The 22897-nt window shown below is 42.6% G+C and overlaps 1 protein-coding gene and 1 pseudogene across 1 annotated transcript in view; one reads left to right on the forward strand and one right to left on the reverse strand.

The window, feature by feature from the left end:
- Nucleotides 1-22897, reverse strand: part of ARSB (arylsulfatase B) — a 170099-nt gene that overhangs the window by 41476 nt on the left and 105726 nt on the right. The window contains 1 exon segment of the mRNA NM_001142259.1: nt 21641-21711. Coding sequence (NP_001135731.1) covers nt 21641-21711 — 71 coding nt within the window.
- LOC123380673 lies at nt 3673-3961 on the forward strand (annotated as a pseudogene).

Consider the following 22897-nt stretch of genomic DNA (forward strand, 5'->3'; position numbering starts at 1 on the left):
CCTGGAAACTTTGGGCTTCTTTATTGAAATAATAAGGTTTGAGGAATAACTTTGACCTGGACCTTTGCAGAATTAATCAAATACAGATTTGGGAAAAATTGATGAGTTTGGTCTTTACCGAGACACTCTAATTTATTTCTGTCACTGTGGCAGTAGACAGATCTACACCACATAAAAACATCAAACAATTAACTACAGACCTAAGTCCCTGGACAGAGACTGGTGGGAGGGGTATAGGCTCAGAGACTTCCAGCCTGATCATACTGTTGCTTTATTTCCCTTTTCTTTTCTTCTTTTCCTCCTTCTTCTATTTTTAATTGCAAAAGTAATTCAAGCTTATAGAAAATCTGGCCTATGCTGAACAGAACTAAAAAGAAAATAAGAAATCATCCATAATCTCATTCTCCAAAGGTAATGGACCATTAGAATGGATGATTCTAATCCTGTGTTTAATATGCCTATAATTTATAATTGAGATGATACTGAATATAAAATTTTATGTTCTTTGGTTTTTTTCTATTACATATGATGTTTTGTTTGTGATCTCTAAATGCTTTAAAGAAAGACTGCACTGAGTCCTTTGAGGATGTTCTAAAAAAAAGGCCCCAATTCATGAGGAAAAAGAAGGAATAGATCTTCTTTGAAGTACTTTAGGAACATCAGATTGTCCCATTGTCTTCGTGCATGCGATTCAGTTTTCAGATTCTCTGACATTATAGACATGTTTATGCCTTTATGTTTGAAAGGTGAGGAGAGAAAACAAGCTTGTTGAGTCAGGATGCCAGGTGAGCTCACATAAGGATGCCAGGTGAGGGTGCTCTGTGTCTCTCAGATACAGTGACTGACCAACAGGTGTCACAGCTACTGCTTTGCCCAGCCAGACGGATGCATGGATGTCAACACCCACGCCAGAGTAACCTCTCTGCCATTTACATGGGCATGAGCGTGGGGAAGACTCCTTCTTCTTCACAGAAGTAGAACCTTAGTCACCTTGCTCGTCTACTTATTCTCTCTGGGAGCTTGTTAGTTTGTCTACACCCATTCCCAATATTCTGCAAGATCTGAGAAGTACTTGAAAGGTGTCAGAACTCAATCCAACTTGGAGTCTCAGAGTCTACCTCATCTTTAGGTAGAAATAGTACCTTATTACTGAGTTCGTAACCACTTCCTGGGCGGGAGGTGAGGGGAGGGGTAGATGTTAAGTTCACTGCCATTTTTTGGAAGTTCAGATTTTCTTCCTGAATGTTGATAGAATGAGAACATCAGGAACAAAAGGAAAGAGGAACTGAGCTACTGAGCTGAGCTCTAAAATCTCCATGCCTTGCTGGACTGAACATATTGTGAATTTTTTTCATCAAACACCAGATTACTTTAGGATCAGAAAACAATTTGGTATTTAGATGATGAGAAAGATCATGTAAAATGGTATCCAGCTAGTCTAAATAGGAGCTCCAGGGGAAATGACAAAGTTTTAATGACAAGTAATACATTAATTACATAATTGATTATATAATTAATATATTAGCAATTATAAAACAGTTCTGAAAGTTAACGTCTTCTATCTCTGTCTTCAACTGCATATCTCACAAAACATTTACTTAGTATTAAATTACATCTTCATACAAATATTTTAAATTATAAATCTTGGACTCCAAATTGGGTAAAAGCGCTTTCTCGGTAGGGGGCTGGCTGCTCCAAGTGAAGTGTGGTCAGAGAGCCAGCAGCACTGGCACCACCTGGGAATTTGCCAGAAATGCTGAATTAGGTGTTCCCTAGAGTTAGTCAAGTCTAGAAGCTCTGGTTTAGAGTGAGGTGATGGGACAGAACTTTACAATGCAAGTATTTTCACCTGGTGATCAGAGGCAAGTTCCTAGAAGATTCAGCAAAGCTGTTAGCCCTGTTCACAGACCGCTTTTTTTCTTCCCCATTAACAGGCTAATTTCTAGAATTTTCTTTTCCTCACCACCTTCCTGGTGGTGAGAATCTGCCCCTGACTGCTGAGAGAGACTATAGCTCAAGTAACCATCCTTGATTTTCTGAAGTGGAAAAACAGTGCCAAGGTCATTATCCTCTTGATTTCGGGTCAAGTTAAGATAGAGAAGAGGATGATTGGTCTGAAAGCATCTGAATGGTTGGAGAAATGCACTGATAATGTAGTGCATTTGGACAGATTATTTTGACTGATTATTGACTTTAAAACGTGCGTTTTCTCTCACCTGCTTACTTCTCTTCTAGAAGTCAAGCAGCCGATAGACAAGGTAAGTTTGAGTGCTCAAAAGCAGGCCTAAGGTCAGGAATGTGTTTGGTTTATCAGTTAGGGGAATTTAAACTCAACCCCAGTTGGTTTTTAATTCAACGCAATCACCAAACTTGATGAAGTGCCATCAAGTTATCTAAAAGAAAGCAGTTTACTGCACAACAGAAGAGTTGATGTCATCCTAGGAGCTGCCAAACTGTCAACCGTTTGGAAAGTGATTTTTAGGGGGGAAAATGTAAGATTATAAAAAGCACGTAGTTCTTAGATTTGCCTGTGCTCTTCCAAGTGTCTGGTGATTTACATGTATCTCTTTCCATTCTTTTTAAATTTGGTTTCCACCGTCAACATTTTCATTTTAAAGGAATTGTGTAATCATTTCAGCTCAATGCAGGATAAATGCTACTCTTTTTTTTAAAATTTTTTTTTCAACGTTTTTTATTTATTTTTGGGACAGAGAGAGACAGAGCATGAACGGGGGAGGGGCAGAGAGAGAAGGAGACACAGAATCGGAAACAGGCTCCAGGCTCCGAGCCATCAGCCCAGAGCCTGACACGGGGCTCGAACTCACGGACCGCGAGATCGTGACCTGGCTGAAGGTCGGACGCTTAACCGACTGCGCTACCCAGGCGCCCCAATGCTACTCTTTATAATGCATGGAAAGATCAAGAAAAAAATAACCTCATATGCCTTTGAAAATAGTTAAAATTAGAAGAAGGGAACAGTGTGGATTTTTCTTTTTTTTTCAGTTTCTAACATTAAAATGTTTAAACGTTAGTTGTTAATAGTTAGAAATCAAGTACTATATTCTAGCTTGTCCAAGAAATAACCCAAACCCAACTCTCAGCTTTCTTTAAATGAAATAGATATATAACCAATAACTCTTATATCTCAGGCAAAATATTATAAGCGAGAGTGATACCCGAGTTGAGTTTCTCTCTTTCCTCCTTTATTCTTATTTTCACTTTTGAGAAAGGAGTTAAAAATCAGGTAAGTACCGAATTTTTTGGAAGAAATTATGGAAGAAATTTTTACAAAATGCTATCAAAGAAAGGCTGTGAAATGAATTTTTATAAGTTGCCAAAATAATCATGACTTCCTGATAAGTCACTGTAAATTTATACTCATGTTGGACTCGAGCACCCTTGAGTCTCTTAAACTAGCCATCAAGTAAACCAAATCTAAGTTTTTTACATCTTACTTTACGAACAAACATTAGCTATTGCAAATCAAGTACCTCTGGACAGGTGTTATTACCCTCACTTGGCGAAGCCGCTTGTTATGGATCTTAAACTACGTACACCGCAAAGCAGAGCTCTGAGTGCCGGCCCCTCAGCCCAAACGCATCGGCTAGACTTTCACCTGTGTAGACTACAGCAGGAAAGGATTCTGGAGGACGCATTTCAGAGTGAAGTAGCATGGATGCCGTCAGCCAGGTCCCCATGGAGGCTGTGCTCCCCAAGCACATCCTGGCTATCTGGGTCATTGTCCTCATCATCCTGGCCATCATGGTCATCATGACCTCCTTATTTGCTGTGCCGGGTCACTGCGATCATTATCTGTCATATGCAAACTTATTCTGTCCTCAATGGGACTGAGAATCTCCCAAGAGGGGCAGTGAGGGATGTGGGTGGTGTCCCCTCCCCCAGCCTCTTCCTTCTCAGAAAAGCGACGGACGGGCTTTGCCGTGTGGACTCGGGAGCTTGACACGTGAGAGGAGATCTGAGCTCTTGTTTGGATTTTGCCACTGGCCAGCTGTGTGAGTTCAGTCAAGGGACCTAATTCTGTGGGTTCCGGGTTCCTTTTAAATGGGGATCATGATCTCTGCCCCTCCTGCCTCATGGGGTTGTAAGAACCAATGGTTTGGTGGAGGTTAAAGCTGTTTGCGACTGTGAGCAGCAAACCCACCACAGATACACAGGTGTTACTGCTGAATGCTGAGAAGCTTTGAAGAGCCAAACAACCTAATTACTGATGGTGGACTTCAAGGTGGTGAGGGAGACACTGGGGGCAGAGCAGCCTTTGCCAGCGCCCCTCCGGTCAAACCAAGCAAAGGCACCCTATCCTCATTCCAAGGGGCCGGCAGCACTTGGGCTCAGAGTTATTTTCTTTGCGGTGCCCCTCCCTCACGTTATGTAATTTGGAGGGAATTATGCATGGCAGGGGAGGGAGATGGGTAGAACTTCCCAGGACCTCTGTGCCAGAATGTCTACAATCAGGAGGAGGGCTCTGCCATTTCTTGGCCACGCAAGGGACCTGGGGTGATGGGCTTCTTTCTGCATTGGAGTCTCATCGCTTTGATAGTTGAGCAATGTGGGAAAACACACGGTGGCTGAGTTCCCTGGCCAGCTTTCACGATCTCCAGCCCTCACCCCCTTGTGTGCCCCACACTTGAGGAGCTCTGTCCCCCCACCCCAGTACCTGCTATATCAGCTCTGTGGTATAAAGTGCACGCCCTTCATTCCCTCCCACCAGCACTGCAGCCAATCTAAGCTACAGATTTTAAGAGATGTTCCAGGAGAGTTTGGAACTAACTTAAAACAATGATGGTTGTTTAGATGCTATGATCTATATTTATAGAGAGAGATTTCTGGACTGCTCAAGCTTTTGACCAAAATCAGAAACATCTTGGGACTTATTAAATTATGTAACAGCACAGACATCAGAATATTGTGTGCAAGTAATGCTTTTACTTTGGTCTGATTTCATTTATGTACACAGCCAATTTCCAATAAAGTGCTAGAATGAGAAAACAAACAAATTAAGTACCTCTGACATCTGTCTGATCTCTTTCGAGAAGATGTGTTAGGGCCCCTGGGTGGCTCAGTCTGTTAAGTGGCTGACTCTTGGCCTTGACTCACGTCATGACCTCATGGGATTGAGCCCCTTGTTGGGCTCTGTGCTGACAGTGCAGAACCTGCCGGGGATTCTCTCTCTCTTCTCTCTGCCCCTCCCACATGTGCATGCACACACTCTCTCTCTCAAAATAAATAAATATTAAAAAAATATCTGGTAAAGGCCTTCCTGAGTCTTTCATTTTTTTCATTTTCCTTTAGTTTTTTTAATGTTTATTTTTGAGAGAGAGAGAGAGAGAGAGAGAGAGCGAGAGAGAGAGAGAGAGAAACAGGGGAGAGGCAGAGAGAGAGGGAGACACAGAATCCGAAGCAGGCTCCAGGCTCCAAGCTGTCAGCACAGAGCCTGATGTGGGGTTCAAACTCATGACTTTAGCCAAAGTCGGACGCTCAACCGACTGAGCCACCCAGGCACCCCCCATTTTCCTTTAAATAAAGGACATATATTTGGGGTGCCTGGGTGGCTCAGTTGGTTGAGGATCTGACTTCGGCTCAGGTTACGATCTCATGTTTTGTGAGTTCAAGTCCTGTGTTGGGCTCTCTGCTGTCAGCACAGAGCCTGCCTCAGATCCTCTGTCCCCTCCTCTCTCAGCCCCTCTCCTGCTCAATCTCTCAAAAATAAATAAACATCCAAAAAAAAAAAAAAACAAAACAGGACATACACTCAACAACTGCTTTTTGTCATGCCATGTTCTAGATACTTGGGTACAGTAATGAATACAAAAGACAAAAGTGTCTGCCCTTGTGGAGCTTCTATTTTAATGGGAGTGGAAGATGATAAACAAATATTTAGAATATAATTATGACAGATGGTGATATGTGCTCTAAAGAAAGTAATGCAGGCAGGGGCTAAGTGTCAGTGGTGGGAGTTTGCTTAGACAGTGGCTAGAATACAGTGCATTGTCAACATTAGTTTCTTCTCTATATCTCTCCATGTGATTGCTCTCAACTCCTTTACTGTATCATGTATTTAACCTCTTTAAAACTGCTTATTTAGGCGAGAGGGCAACTAATAAGCACAGGTATGGAACACCCCTGAAATTTTAAAGGGAGAAGCTAGAGCTGACTAAAAACTCCTTTCCTTGGGGCGCCTGGGTGGCGCAGTCGGTTAAGCGTCCGACTTCAGCCAGGTCACGATCTCACGGTCCGTGAGTTCGAGCCCCGCGTCAGGCTCTGGGCTGATGGCTCAGAGCCTGGAGCCTGTTTCCGATTCTGTGTCTCCCTCTCTCTCTGCCCCTCCCCCGTTCATGCTCTGTCTCTCTCTGTCCCAAAAATAAATAAACGTTGAAAAACAAACAAAAAAAACTCCTTTCCTGAGAAAATAGTATGGGCGCCAAGAAATAAATAAGAGATCTGCTAACAGACTTTCACAAACATTCATAATTTGGAAATCAGGACAGGACAGAACAGAAAGGAAGCCTTCGAGAACCTCTTTGACTACTGCGAGTCAAGAGGATTAGGAGTCACCCCAGGCACCTGGGTGGCTCAGTCAGTTGAGCATCTGACTCTTGATTTTGGCTCAGGTCATGATCCCAGGTCTGTGGGATCCAGTCCTGCATCGGGTCCCATATTGAGCATGGAGCCTGCTTAAGATTCTCTCTCTCTCCCTCTGCCCCTCATGCATGTGCTTTCTCTTCTAATATTAAAAGAAATAAACAAATAAATAAAAGATCAGGAGTCACCCACGCTAGGAAATCCAAGGGCATCTCTAGCACACTAGACAAAAAGGCTGCATGCAGGAGGATCCATCCTAATACAAGGTACAAAAGCACCAGGACAGGAAATGACCATAGTCACTTGCATACCTGGAACAGAATCCAGCTGACTGCAAAAGGACCATAAAATTGGCTCCCGATCAATGGCTCCGTCAGATACAAAGAAACCATCTAGACACTATTTTCCCTTATGAGGAGAGCCCACTGCATTGGACCACTCTTCCTTATCCACTGGCCATTAGATCACTGAACTGGTTCTACATACCTTTTCTAAATGAGTCCTCCTGCTTTTATATTTGAAATGATTCTAATGGCATGAAAGGTGGAACACATAGATAATTAATATAGGCAATTATTAGCAAAACCCACCTAATTTACACTCAGTAAAAAAATATTATGGACATGGAACATAATAAAATACACCTAAATATGAAAATATTTCACAACATAAAAGGAGATGAACATATCACTGTAGAGGTATAGGGACTGCATACTTAAGAACTATTTACTGAAGAAAAAGAATCAACTGTCGACCTCAACTTCATGTACTTAATAGAATCAATGAAATATTAAATCTACAAAAGAGGCAAGAGATACAATGATAAAACTGACTTTTTTTTTTAATGAAAAGAGCTGGAAAGCCTTTAGAAAGGCAGTGAGGAAAATATTTGCCATATTACTTTTGAAATGCCACTGGAAGCATTAAAGGGACACAGAATGAGATCTGTAAAAATAAATAAATAAATAAATAAATAAATAAATAAATAAATAAATAAATAAATAAAAATAAAGATCAGTGAAGGGGAACTCATCCTGAAATGTGGGGGGAAGATGGCAAAGATATAAAAATGATTAAGAAGAAACGTATGAAGGACAAAGGATATCTAACATACATGTAAGTGGTGCTACTGCCCAAAAGACAGGAGTAAATTTAACAGAGATGAAAATCCCAACATCTGTCAGATTAAATCTTTCCTGGAATGAAAAATCTTGAATTGTGCAGTGCTCACTCTCTACCAAGAAAAACTGATGAAATAAAATCCAAAATACTGGTGACATATAGATATCTAGATATCTGTATCTATATCTATTTTCTAACTATCAATGCCAAAGACAGAACACTATAATTATCTAGTCAAGAAAAGAAAAACTGGATACCTCCAAAGTAAGTATCAGGCTATACGGAGATTACTTTTCTACAACAATAGATGTCAGAGACCAGGAGCAATGTCTACAGAATTTTGAAGGAAAAAAAAAATGACCACGCGAATATTTACCCAACAAAGTTGTCAGTATGGGCAATAATAACAGAAAGCCATATTCTCAAATATGCAAGGCTTCAGAAAGCATATTACTCATGAAATTTCCATGAAAAGAAGATAACTCAAAGATGTACGAAACAAACAAACAAAAAAGAATCAAAGTAAAAATTTGTATCTCAAGATGAAATTAGTTATAGTAAAAGGAAGTAAAGTACTGAAGCCTAAATGTAATTTATATACAATTAAATCTGTTCTTCACTCCTGCACCCTGGGATTATTTCCCAAGTAAACCAACTAAATTCAAGTCTTTGTCTCATGCTTTACTTTTTGTGAACTAAGACTAAGACAGTGAGCAAGAATGAGTAATTTAATACATGATGGTGAAAATAGGGATTAACTAAATTAAAAAATTTTAATTCTCTAACTTATACCACATAGTAAACACTCATTTCTGGTAGTATGGTGAACAAGAAATCTCAACAGACCTTCCTTCCAAAAACAGCAAAACAAACTATATAAGTTTGTTTGTTTATGTTTATTTATTTATTTTGAGAGAGAGAGGTGGGGGAGGGACGAAGGGCAGAGAGAGAGGGAGAGAGAGAATCCCAAGCAGGCTCCATACTGCCAGAATGGAGCCCAATGCAGGGCTTGAAATTACCAACCATGAGATCATGACCTGAGCTGAGATCAAGAGTTGGATACTTAATCGACTGAGCCACCCAGGCACCCCTATAAGTTTATTTTTAAAAGAAAAACTCTTCAAATGCCTTAGGTATATGTTAAGAAATTAACTTTGAAAATTACAAGGTGAGGAATGCTAGTTAGCAAGTGGTAAGGGCTGGGTTTACCTTTCTATCATCAACGCCTAGAAAAGTGGACAAAATATAAGCAGCAATGGTTTTCAAGGATTTAACAAATACAAAATAAAACCACAATGACATATCACTGCATACCTGATAGCATGGCTAAAATTAAAAAGACTGCCAATGTTAAGTGTTGGTAAGGAAGTAGAGTAACTGAAACTCTCATATACTCATAAAGGGCTGAAGTTTGTTAGACTGGATTAAAGAAAAGAAAATAGGTGCATGCTCCTTAGAAAAGAACATACTTAAAACACTTAAAATTCAGAGAGATTGAAAGTAAAAAGGTTGACAAAGATGTCTCATGAGAATATTAACAAAAAGATGAAAAAGAGAGCTGGTATTCCTAGATTTAAATCAGATAAAATGGGCTTTCAGGCAAATTTTAAAAACTACCACCACAAACTTAAAAAAAAAGACTACTGTGATGGGGCTCCTGGGTGGCTCAGTCAGTTGAGTGTCTGACTTCGGCTCAAGTCATGATCTCACTGTTCATGGGTTCAAGCCCCACGTCGGGCTCTGTGGTGACAGCTCAGAGCCTGGAGCCTGCTCAGATTCTGTGTCTCCCTCTCTCTTTGCCCCTCCCCTGCTCATGCTCTGTCTGTCTGTCTCTCTCTCTCACTCTCTCAAAAAAATAATATTAAAAAATATCTAAGTTAAAAAAAAAGACCACTTTGCTCTGGAAAAATGTTCATAAAGTTTGAATTTCAACTTAGAAAAATAGCAGGAAAAAAACAAAGGAAGTAAATAATTACTAGTATAAAAGCAGACATATGGCCAACGGAACAAAAAGCCCAGAAATAAACCCAAGAACACACATGGGGGAAAGGACAGTCTCTTCAACAAATGGTGTTGGAAAAACTGAATACCCGCATGCAAAAGATGAAATTGTACCCTTATCTTATACCATACACAAAACCCAACTCGAAATGGACAAAAAAACTTCTTGGCATTGATTTTTTGGATATGACACCAAAAACACAAGCCACAAAGGCAAAAATAGTCTAGTGAAACTACATCATACTAAAAAGCTTATGTACAGCAAAAGAAAACAAAATCAACAGACCTATAGAATGGGAGAAAATATTTGCAAACCATATATCTGATAAGGAGTTAATACCCAAAAGGAACACATACCACTCAAGAGAAAAAAATCCAATGAAAAAATAGGCAGAGGATCACAAAGAAAAGAGGGTTGGTGACACTGTGGAGAAAAGGGAACCCTTGTGCACTGTTGGTAATGTGAATTGGCATAGCCACTATGGAAAGTAGCATGAAGGGTCCTCAAAAAATTAAAAATAGAACTATTATGGGGCACCTGGGTGGCTCGGTCACTTAAGCATCCAACTCTTGATTTTGGCTCAGGTTGTGATCTCATGGTTTGTAGGTTTGAGCCCCGCATGGAGCCCTGTGCTGCCAGCGTGGAGCCTGCTTGGGATTCTCTCTCTCTCTCTCTCTCTCTCTCTCTCTCTCTCTCTTCCTCTACACTCTCCACTTGCTCTAAATAAATAAATAAACTTTAAAAAAATTTTAAAAATTAAAAGTGGAAGAGGTCAGAGGAGGCATGATAACAGAAGCAAGGCTACGAGAAGGACTCAGCCCTCCATTGCTGGCTTTGAAGATGGAGGAAGGAGGCATGGGTCAAATCATGTGGGCAGCTGCTCCAGGCTGGAAAAGGCAAGGACATGGATTCTCCCTCAAATCCCCCAGGAAGGAATGCGGCCCTGCCAACACCCTGGATTTTTGTCCCGTGAGATCCGTGTCAGACTTTGGACCTACAGGACTGTAACGTGAATGTGTGTGGTGTTAAGTCACTGAGTTTATGGTAACTTGTTCCAGCAGCGACAGAAAATTAATACAGTGTTAAATATTATTTTCCTTCATTCACATTTAAATCAAGAAAGATAAAACCAAAGTTATTAAAATAACGGGAAATCTTAAACTATACTTTTTGAGGAAATCTATCCTAATCACCCCCAAATGCCTCTCATCATTTCTTTGTTTCTCCTGAGTGCTTATGTATTCAATTTACATCACTTATCATTTGTTGCTACTTTGTTTTACTACTGTGTTAATATCATTTCCTGGGCATACAGTTTTTCCTCTCATCCTAAGGCTCTTCAGAAGCAGGGGCCACGTATTCTTTCCCTAGGTTTTTGCTGCCAGAGGTAACAGGCTCAGTCTATAAATGCCTGATGACCAACATCTCACATTATGGATTACTTAAGGTAGACCAGGTACTCAGCTTTCTTCCCAGAAATGTTTTTAAAAGTTTTATTTCAGGCTTATACAGAAGCACCCTAAAGGCCCTGAAACTCTCATATACTCAAACAGGGCTGAAGTTTGTTAGACTGGATTAAAGAAAATAGGTGCATGCTCCTTAGAAAAGAACATACTTAAAACACTTAAAATTCAGAGAGATTGAAAGTAAAAAGGTTGACAAAGATGTCTCATGAGAATATTAACCAAAAGATGAAAAAGAGACCAGATTAGTAAATATTTAGAAAAGGGATTTACTACACTTTAAGTCCATTGGATATGTCCCACAAAATTTAGTGAGGTTTTGGTTTTCCAAACTTTCATGGTTTGAAGAAAGGCATATGCATTTACCTTACAGATTGTAAGATTGGGGAAGTGAGGTAGGAAGATGTCAGGTCTAGACGGGGAGAGAAAAGAGGGCGTCCTCAAATTTTAAAAAAAGTATATATTTTTAGTGTTTATTTAAAAAAACTATTTTATACTTATTCATTTTTGAGACAGAGAGAGAGTGAGAGAAAGTGCCAGAGGGGGAGGGGCAGAAAGAGAGAGAGGGAGAGGGAGAGAGACAGAGAGAGACAGAATCCAAAGCAGGCTCCGGGCTTTGAGCTGTCAGCACAGAGCCTGACACGGGGCTCGAACTCATGCACCGTGAGATCATGACCTGAGCCGAAGCCGGATACTTAACAAAGGGAGCCACCCAGGTGCCCCCGGATATCCTCAAATCTTGAACAGACCTGGGTACTGAGTAGGTTTCAGTGTGGAGGGTGGGGGGCAGAGCTGCCGTATCTGAAAAGGACTATGTGAAGGGTCGTCTATTTTGTGTGGGGTGTCAAGATCAGCCTAGCCCTTTTGATCAACCCTTTTGATCCAGCTACTCTTGGAAGCCATAAGTAAAATTTCTAGGCGCTACCAGAATTAAAGAAAAGTAAGCAAATAAATAAGTGGTCAGTTGGAAATGAGAGGATTTGGCATCACTGTAACCCCGGGGGAAAAAATAAAGGCTGATGTGTAAATAGACTTCTGGGCAAGTAACCACATGGTGTTGTGCAGGAGGGAATTCAGCGAGGCAGCTGGCCCTGGCCACATGCCCTTCCCCAGGAGGCAGGGCCAGCCCTAACCCTTCAAGTCAGCTTCTGTTATCCAGCCCTGGGAACCCTTAAAAAATTTGCTTACTCTGATTTCTCCAAACATAAAATTGGGGCAGTGGGATTTGCCATTGCTGTGTAGCCCAGGCCTGTGGTGAGGATTAATTAGTGTTTTTAAAGGGCTGTGGGTTTGGTGTGGTTTATTTATTTTCTCAGGATGAAAGCCAGGACGCCAGCACCAAGTGTTAACAGCAAAGGTTTGATGTATGTTACTTGAGATGCACTGTGTGAAGTAGGGTGGATGGGATACAAGGCTTGGGGGACTGCCTTCAGCATCCAAATACATTTTAATGCTCCCCAAAGTGAAGGGGGCAGAAGAAAAGTCTTTGAAAATTAAAAAGGAGCAAAGACATCTGAGTTTAGGCTCTGCGACTGAGGGCATATACCAACCCACACCAAGGAAAATCTGATGAGTCCCTACAGACAAATAGTAACGTGTAGAGAAGACACAAAATTTTGCCAACTTTGTGTCAAGCTGCAAAATGTGCTCCTATATTCAGCAGACAGAAAGAATCCCAGCAGAGGCAGTCAGGGGCTCGCGGCTGGTGGTGGTGGAGAAGGGTCACACACCAGCTTCCCCGCCATGGTACAGGTGGGCATGGGGGTCAAGGACACTGGTGTGGCCCCAATTCCCACTCACTGAAGACCCAGCAGCTTTCCAGATAGGACAGTCTCACAAGAACCCTCCTGACTGGTTTAGAAAAGTAAATCTTTATGGCTTTATTCCTGATTATGGAAGTTATATGTGCTCATTGCTAGAATTTGAAACTGGAGAAATACATCTAAAAAAAGTACACATATGCCCCCTCCCAATCCCAGCAGCCAGAATATAATTGCTATTAACTGTTTTCGAGACATATTTATAGGACACAGATTTAATTGTCCTCAATTTAGAGGCGATGAAATGGGAAACTCAATGAACTTATCCACAGGCTTATGGGAACTAAGTCAAAGCTGGAATTCTAACCCAGACTTCTGGACACCTCGGACCTCTGTGTGTTCCAGTAGGCTACACGCCCTGTCCCTACACCCCTCTCTCTCATCCCACCACCGTCCTGCAGTGTAATTACTACAAGGCCCTGCAGCACTTACATAACTAGCTTTACAAACAGAAGCTGGTGTCATGCACACAGGCTGGTTGTACATGAAAGTGCAAGACTAGTGTCACGGTTGTGTCCATTTTTCTAGCCACACTTGTGTGTGTAATGTTCCACTGACATGCTGTTATTTGAGTAAGATGACTGTAACACAGATCTGGGCATCCTTTTGCCCCAAATCCCATGCAAAACAGAAAACAAAGAGACTCCTGAAATTAGTAGGACGTGACTGTCATGTGAGGCCTGAACCTGGAACGCTGTGCATTTCAGGTCTGTTACTTATCCGCTCTGTGTGACCAATGACTCAGCATCTCCTTCCTAGTTATAAAGAGGGTGGGTGAACTGAATGCCTTCTAATTTCTGGTATCCTATGCAATGATGAACACTCTCCTAAGGGAGAGGTGGTGGGCCTCATGCAGCCCACCTAACTTTTCTTCCTCTGCTCAGTATCACATTTCAGCCTGAAAGGCAGAAGGTTGCTTCTGGATTGCCACTTCGCAAATACGCCAGGAAAAATGAAAGTGCTTTGATAATATATGATATTATTGCTCTTGCTAGATTTATTCTATTTAAATGAATGAGTGATAATCAACTTCACTGGTTAATTTCTTAGCACGCATTGTTTCAGTGTGTACAAATCTCCACAACAAAACGGACTGAGAGAGCTATAGGTGAAATCTTGTCCTCCTTGGAACTTACGGCTCTGGTTGGGGGAAAGACACACATACAAATAACTGGGATGAGGGAGCGAGAGCTCAGTGTCCTAGGGTGCTCCAGAGAAGCTCGAGGGACTCAGGTGTGGAGGGGTCAGACAGAGTTTCATGGAGGAGAAGGGATGTGAACTAGTCCCTAGAGGAGCATCAGAAAAACACAGGAAGACGACAGTGGCTGAAGGCGGACAGGGCAACGGTCCTGAGGGGTCACGTCAGCTGAATGATGGAGGTTGCAGCCCACAGGCTGAGGAGTCTGCCCGTGGCTGTGGTCAGTGGGAGACCACCGACAGCCGTCAACCAGGGAAGTCGGAAGCTGTGTCCACGGCCTCTCCCAGACCAGCTTCTAACAAAACTTAAAGTCTAACTGACCTTCAGTGTGTACATCAGTACCTAGCTCGTCACACCTGCTAAATAAATAATCTCAGAAAGGGACTGAAGGTTGCTCCAAGGAGGACATGGGAAGCAGCTCGAGGCAGGCAAACCTGGACAACTCTTAGAACTCAAGTATAGATTTGCCAATTTTACCACAGAAAATGAGTGTGTGAGAGGGAGGGAGGGAAAGACTGTTCTTGCACTCTGTAATCAAGAGCAGAAATAACATCTCATTATAACCTTTAAAGAAAGGAGGCCTTTTAAACGAAATAGTAATAAAGCTGTATGGAATCACTTTGAAGACTTGGCCTTTGGTGGTGTGGAAAATGCTAACATCTGTCAGTGCCCTTCATCTACAATCAAGCTTCTACCAGAAGAATCTGAGGGCTTTATGCGTGTGCACGTCTGTCAGGTATATAGGTATACACTGCACGACCAGATGTAGGTGAGAATTCTAAGGATGCGCGGGAAGCCTCGTCTGACTTCCCAGGTGAGCTGGTGGTCTCAGATGGGGTGGGCTCATTAACTTCAGAACAGCCCATGTCAAGCCTGGTGCTTGTAGGATGGGTGTATATATTCTCTCTCAGGCAAATGAATGCCTTTGAATTATTTCCCCTCGTGGTCTGGGGCACTATGGCTGGAACCTAAGGGAGTGTGGAGCTCCTCACAAGCACGTAGAGCTGGGCTCGCACCTGCAGGAGCTCAGGCCCTGACTTGGAATCATGGCTGCTCCCTAGCACTGTGGATGTTTCCGGGCTTTCCGTAAGTCAGCTTAAACAGCATCATCCCTGTCCCTCGAGCTCACACAGGTTTCCCCCACTGACTACCCTGACTGCTCGAGAAGGACCCTGAGTCTTGGTCAGCCTGCTAGAAAGAAATATTTTAAAGATGGGAAATAGGTAATCCTTAGGATCTATTCCTAGAAAGGAAGGAGGGAGGGTAAAAAGGTACTATCTGGATAGAGACCAACACAGGTCTGTCCAAAGTTACCTTAGAACAAAGCCTGTAAAGATGAATAAAATGTTTCCTCAAAGCACACAGGAAAGCGAATACAGCCCACACGTCCGATACTGGCCCTGGGGTGGGGGGCGAGGGAGAGATAAAAGCAGAGCCAAATTTGGGGCACTGAGAGGACAGTGGTCAATGAAACAATGACAGGGAACTTGCCAGAAAGGGAACACAAAGAGAACAGCAGGAGAGGCAGCTCCCTGGACACAGAGGGGAAGTCAGGCTGAGCTGCACACAGAGGCAGGGACTTTATTAATATATGTATTTGTCTAGCAAGGAGGTCTGGGGAAAGGACTGAAGAAAGGCAGGGAAAATCCCACATCATCTCTCTTCTGGCTGATATTTTCAATGCAGGGGAAGGGTGAGGGTGAACATTTATAAACTGGATAAGTAGCTTCAGACGTCTGTATATGATCATGTTATAATGGTCACAAGCCACTTCTTAACGGTAATTAAACTATTTTTATTTAGGAACAAAATGTAGGATGCAAGTTCACGCATGAAAAGGCGGGTGTGAATTGCCATCTGGAGGTACTTTTAGGTTCAGGAAATGCTAAACGACAGTAAGACAATGACTTTAGCCTGTTGATCTATGATCACTCATTAACAAGTATTTATTGAGAAATCACTATCATGGCAGATTCCATGCTATGCACTGGGAATATGGCAGTAAATGAAAAAGATACAGACCCTGTCCTCATGAATTTCTATGCTTCTGTTTGTTTGTTTTACATTCTATTTATTTTTAATTGTGGTTAAAACATATATATATAAATATATATAATAATATATATATAATATATATAAATATATATAATAATATTATATATAATATATATAAATATATAAATATATATATATATAAACTCTGGGGGCGCCTGGGGGGGCTCAGTCAGTGGGGCATCCGACTTTGGCTCAGGTCACGATCTCACGGTTCATGAGCTCGAACCCCACGTTGGGCTTGCTGCTGTCAGCACAGAGCCTGCTTCGGATCATCTGTCCCCCTCTGTCTCTGCCCCTAACCCACTCTTGTGTGTGCTCTCTCTCTCTCAAAAATAAATAAAAACACTAAAAAAAATATTTTTAAAAAATATATAAAACTTACCATTTAACTACTTTTAAATGGACAGCTGAGTGGCATTAAGGACATTCACGTTGTTGAGCCACCGTCACCCCACTCCCAACCACACAACTCTTTTCATCTTGCAAAACTGAAACTACACCCCTTAGGCACTAAGCCCCATCTCGCCTCCTCCAGCCCCTGGCAGCCACCATTCCACTTTCTGTCTCTATAATTTTGACTACATAGGTACCTCATATAAGTGGAAGCATGCAGTATTTGTCTTTTGGTGACTGGCTCATTCTACAAATGTTCTTAAGGTTCATCCGTGTTGTAGCATGTGCCAGAATTTCTGTCCTTTTTAAGGCTGAGTGATATTCCACTTATGTGTGTACTGCATTTTGTTCACCCTTTCATGCCACCAACTGTGCGTTCACATTTTACATTCCCACCAACGGTACATAAGTGTTTAACAGCATTTTACAGTTCCAACATTCCCACCAGTAGTGCATAAGTGTTCGAATTTCTCCACCTCCTCACCAACACTTGTTATTTTTCTTCCTTCCTTTTTTTTTCTTTTGATAGTAGCCACCCTAATGAGTGTGACCTGTGGTTCACTGAGACGATTTATGCTTTACCACAGAATCTCCTGGTCTATGAGAAATCCTATGAACTCTAGTATGTGTTTATGTCTGTGTCCCAGCCTTTTGGGAATATCTTTGTTATTAACACCTAACCCAAAAAGTACCAAGGGTATGTGTCCATGAAAAGTGCCCCAACTCCGCCAGTAGGAAGGGCCTTGGGGGCACCTTAGAATAAGAGGGAGGGAGTATAGCTGCTAAACCCCAACAGGCCAGCTTCTCAGGGGATCTGGTACTACATAGAAGGCAGGGCTCCCCTGGGAAATGTCTAACGCCTGTTTCTCTGATTCATCATAGGAGGGGATATTGGTCCACAACCCCCAACAAGGCCCACTAAAGGGGAGAGAGCAGATGAGTAAGTAAATTGATGCAGTGATGTTTTACAACAGGGATCAAAAAAGTGGGCAGGATGTGGGAATAACAAAATCCTATAATTCAAATTACTCGAGCGCTGATTTTGTTTCTCATCTTTCCTTGTTTTTTTTATTTTAGAGACGAGAGAGCACATGCATGAGTGGGGGATGGGGCAGAGGAAGACAGAGGAGCCAAAATCAAGAGTTGGATGCTCAACCGACTGAGCCACTCAGGTGCCGACAAATTACTTCAGCGCTTCTAATGTTTCTAACATTTTCACTTGTATTCATCTCTTTTACAACCATGCCTTTGGCTATGTTGCTTCTTATCAATGAGCACAGGGTGGAAAAGGAGACAGACTGAGTCAGGGGCTTTGCCCCTTTGAGATCCGTTTAGAGACCCGAAGAATGTTGAAGCTGGAAGGAACTTCAGACATTTTAATTCAATGTTCACTTGACAGGTGAGGAGACTGGTGAACTAAGTGGCGTTTGGGAAGGAGAGGTAGAACACCACCCTCTTGTGCTATAAGGAAGGACAAACAATCTGGGAAGTGCTGGGGTTAGAAACCAAAGAAATGGTTCTGTGATGACATTGACTCAATTGTTAACCTTTCACATAAATTCTAGATCGGCTGCTCTATGATCTTATTCCACAAAGCCTCTAGAACATATTCATGAAATATACCCTATAAATAGGATTTGGGGCGCCTGGGTGGCTCAGTCGGTTAAGCGTCCGACTCTTGGTTTTGGCTCAGGTCATGATCTCATGGTTTCGTGAGTTTGAGCCCCGCACTGGGCTCTGTGGTGACAGTGTGGATCCTGCTTGGGATTCTCTCTCTCTCTCTCTCTCTCTCTCTCTCTGTCTCTCTCTCTCTGTCTCTCTCTATCTCTCTGCCTCTCCCCCACTCATGCTGTCTCTCTCTCAAAAATAAATAAATAAACTTTGGAAAAAAAGAATGTGTAAATTTGAAGACTTGGTTGTCCTATAAATACATATTTTCTTATAGATGGATTTAATCCCCCCAATTAGTTGCATAGAAAAGGCAATGAGCTTGTTTCATCCTCCCATAAAGGAGCAGGACCCCAAAGATAGCTCTCCTTTTTTCAACGTCTGCTGCAAGGTAGATTGAAATGAATATAAAAACTGGGGAGGAAAAGCCCATGGTGTTGTCCATGTACGAGGAGGAGTGGCACTTGGCCACTGGCAGGCAGAGTCAGAAGTGAGCACCCCGTTTCTGTGGACCAACGGTGAATGTGGTTCCACGTTGATGCCAGCACCGGACAATGTCCCTCATGACAGGCAGGAGTTCCTAGTTGGCAGGACAGGTCAACAGGGAGGCCTGGAGGGAGCTTTAAGGGGGGGGGGTGGGAGCAGCAGAAGGCCAGAAAATGTCCCTGACTTTGTGACAGCAGTAAACGGTCTTCGTAAGTCCATCACTTAATATGTGGGAAACTGAGTCCAGGAGAAGTGGAGGGACTTGCTCAAGGCCCTAGAATCTATGGGGGGCAAAACTAAGATGATTCTCTCTTCTGATTTCCATGCCTTCTTAACTTTTACACTGGAGAAACCTTGTGCCATGCTGTGATTTAGCTGCGGCACTTTAGGGGAGGTAGCAGATCCACAGCGGGTTGTACGTACTAAGAACCTGCGGCAGGCAGCATTACAACCGACTTACCCAGAAATATACAACCTATGCCCCCATTTCTGCTGCTAAGGAAAATTCAGTTTGGTGAGTGGAGGGGGCTTAAGGCTTTTCTTCTGTAGATGGAACATAGTTGGTTAAGGACAGTGGCAACTATTACAATGTGTGATGCATACTCAGCACATCCTTGGTCTTCATACTGGGTTTCTCAGTGCATTAAATTACCTACAAGTCTTGAAAACCCTTCCTGCCTCCCCTCTCTTCCCTTCTTGCGAGAGATTCTGATCTCACTGGTCAAGAATCACTGCTCTCGTGAGGCGCCTGGGTGGCTCAGTCGGTTGAGCGACCGACTTCGGCTCAGGTCACGATCTCGCGGTCCGTGAGTTCGAGCCCTGCGTCGGGCTCTGTGCTGACAGCTCGGAGCCTGGAGCCTGTTTCAGATTCTGTGTCTCCCTCTCTCTGACCCTCCCCCATTCATGCTCTGTCTCTCTCTGTCTCTCTCTGTCTCAAAAATAAATAAACGTTAAATAAATAAATAAATAAATAAATAAAAAAGAATCACTGCTCTCGTGAGCCAGTTATGGACTATATTGTGTCACACCCCTTTGCTGTGCTGGGGCAGAGAAAAGGTTAAAAACCATGGATGTTGGGTTCTTAGTAACTAGTCACGGGAGTCTCTGCTCCTCTCACACTGTTGATCAAATCACTTCCTAGCACCTTCTAGAACAATCCTTGTAGACTAACAGAAATATGATGCAAATTCATATGTAATTCTACATTCTCTATTAACCACAGGAAAAGGAAAGAGGTGGAATTAATAATAACGTACTTAACTCAACATATCCAAAATATTGCCATTTCAACTAGTAAATATATTTTATGATATATTTCAAATTTTTTTATACTAAATCCTCTGAATCTGATGTGTATTTTATACTTTAGCACATCTCAATCCACAATTAGCCACATTTCAAATGTTCAATGGCCACAAATGGCTAGTGGTTACCATATGGACATAGAAGTACCCTTGTCTCTCTCAGGGACATAAGTGACTCCAATTTCTCCATACCGCCTCAGGCCCTTTCCTTTCCAAGTCTAATGCTTCTACTCCGGTCCTAATTCTATCCCAACGCTCCTCCATTAGTCATCACGTAATTATTACCAAGGGCCTACCCAGTACTGGGTATTCATGTTAACTTACGAGGATGAAAAGATGAATCAGCCACAGAGCTTGACTTCCAGGAGCTCTCAGCTTAGTGGGAAATGAAGGCACAGTATAAGAGAATTCGATGAAGGATTTACACACAGATATGTACAAAGGGATGCTGAGGAAGGACTTTCTGGGGCTCCAAGGAGCGTTCACATAGATGGGATGTTTCTTTTGAGTTTTAAGGAATGAGGAGAACCTGTGGGAGGGCAGGGTAAGGTGTTTCAGCCACAGAGAAAAGCATTTTCAAGACAAAAATAGGACGATCTGCCTCCTTTAGAAAAGGCAAGCGTCTAGCAGGGCAGGGAGTGGCAGGTGGGAGAGTGGGGCTGCAGATGCCCGTGGACAGAGTTACTGTGGGGTTGCTGTCTAAGCAAGGAAACCCTGTGCCAGGCTGTGACACAGACTGGAGAGGACAAAGAAGTAAGGAGAGCCTGAAGGAAGGAACGAATAAAGGGGGTGGCAGTATGCCTAGAAAGGAGGGGAATGTACAATGAACGAAAGAAACGGAGGAGCATTATTTTCTGAAGACGCCAGGCTTTATGATGGAGGCTGGACAAAGGGCCTAAGAGTTAAGGCTTTCCAGGCCCAAACTCACTAGGCTCGGGTCCTCAGGGCCACTAGCATGGCATTTACACAGCACTGTTACAAACTGTAGTGATCAGAGAGCACAAATGGCTTCCTTCCCTGCAGAATCAATGGGGCTACCTATGCCTGAATCTAGGCAGTAGCCAGAAGCAAGCTAAATCACTTCCAGGATTGCTGGGTGAGTCACACCTGTGTGATGCAGCAGGTGCTGGGTAGCAGCTGGCCAGCTCCATCGGCTGATGTGGTAGCTTATTTGCCCTTGGGTTTCCCGGAAGAAGGCTCTGGAACTCTCAGGTGAGAAGAAGGCAACAACAATAACATGACTCCCACAGTGAGCAGGAGCCTCTAGGACCCTCTGGAAAAGCTGAGGCAGGGAGATGAAATGGCTGGAAGATCACATAGCTAGGAATAGGCAGAGCCAAGAACAGAATTTACCCCCTGGGCCACTGAAGCCACGATGCGATCAGCACAGCAGGTGTTATGGAGAACTGTTTACCCTGTCAGCAAACTCAAGTGGAAAGGAGAACGTTAGGCTAGAGACACGTCAGCCAGTAAAACTGTGTTCGTGAGCCAAAGGGATTCAGTTTAGTAGCAATAAACAAGGTACTCACACGGTGAAATATCCACAAAGTTTGGGTCGATATTATGCAGCAGCTCCTTTCTGGGGGATGGGCTTCCTTCACTAGAAGAGAATTTTTTAGGACACATTAATTTCCTCTCCCAAATCAATATGAGGATTTTTAATATTTCCCTTTCTTGCACTACAGGAAATAACAAACCTGCCAATTAACAACTTTGTCATGCATTCAGAGATCTCTAAAATCTGCAGTTGGTGTGTCTTCAATTCATCATTTGTCTCCACGATAGTAATGATGAACATCTGATAAGACTTTCAGTGTCAAGTATCATGACAATTAAAAAATAAGAGTCCTGTGACCCTTGGGGCACCTGGGTGGCTCAGTCGGTTAAACGTCCAACTTCGGCTCAGGTCATGATCTCACGGTTCGTGAGTTCGAGGCCCGCACCGGGCTCCGTGCTGACAGCTGGGAGCCTGGAGCCTGCTTCGGATTCTGTGTCTCCCTCTCTCTCTCTCTCTGCACCTCCCCTGCTTGCTCTCTCTCTCTCTCTCTCTCAAAAATAAAATAAAAGATAAAAAAAATTAAAGACTCCTGTGACCCTTTGCAATGAACGATGTGGCTGTATTTATACGCGGCTATTCCTTACAAAGGGGCAATGAGAACCCAAGTTGTTCTGTGTAGGCTTCACGCTGACCATTCACAGGGAGACGCGGAAAGAACATCTGCCAGGATAGCAGCATCAATACTACTATCACAACCTACGTTAGTGGTGAACACAAACTTGGGGATCACAGACCAACCCCTTATGTTACAAGTAAGGAAGGCACAAAGTTATTGGTCAAGTCTTAGATCATGTGACTCTCAACATGGTGTACTTAAAAAATTGAGAGCATTAACACCACCAGATGTATGTGGGGAGTGCATGATGCACCCAGGACATTTGCTAGTATGTACTCAGCCTTATGTAAGAAGTTGTTAAATGCAATTTCAACTGTGGGGAGAGGACTATTTGAGAACCCAATAAAAGGTTGCAAAGTACTACTTGTTAACACTGTAGGCTTTGTATACAACCGAATAATCATTAAGGTCCCTGATGTAACCAAGAGGACATGGTTTCAGGCAGCCCAATAGCCACACCCCAAAATCACAGGTAGCTATCAGCAGCAATGGCTTAGGATTTCAAGGCCCATAGAATTGTGTATTTGACAAGTAAAAATATATATATATATATTTTTTAGCAAAATTTAATTAAGAAAACCCCAAGCTTCAACTACCATCAGCATTATTTTA

The sequence above is a fragment of the Felis catus genome, chromosome A1 (genome assembly GCF_018350175.1).
Source record: "Felis catus isolate Fca126 chromosome A1, F.catus_Fca126_mat1.0, whole genome shotgun sequence".
In the NCBI taxonomy this organism is placed as follows: domain Eukaryota; kingdom Metazoa; phylum Chordata; class Mammalia; order Carnivora; family Felidae; genus Felis; species Felis catus.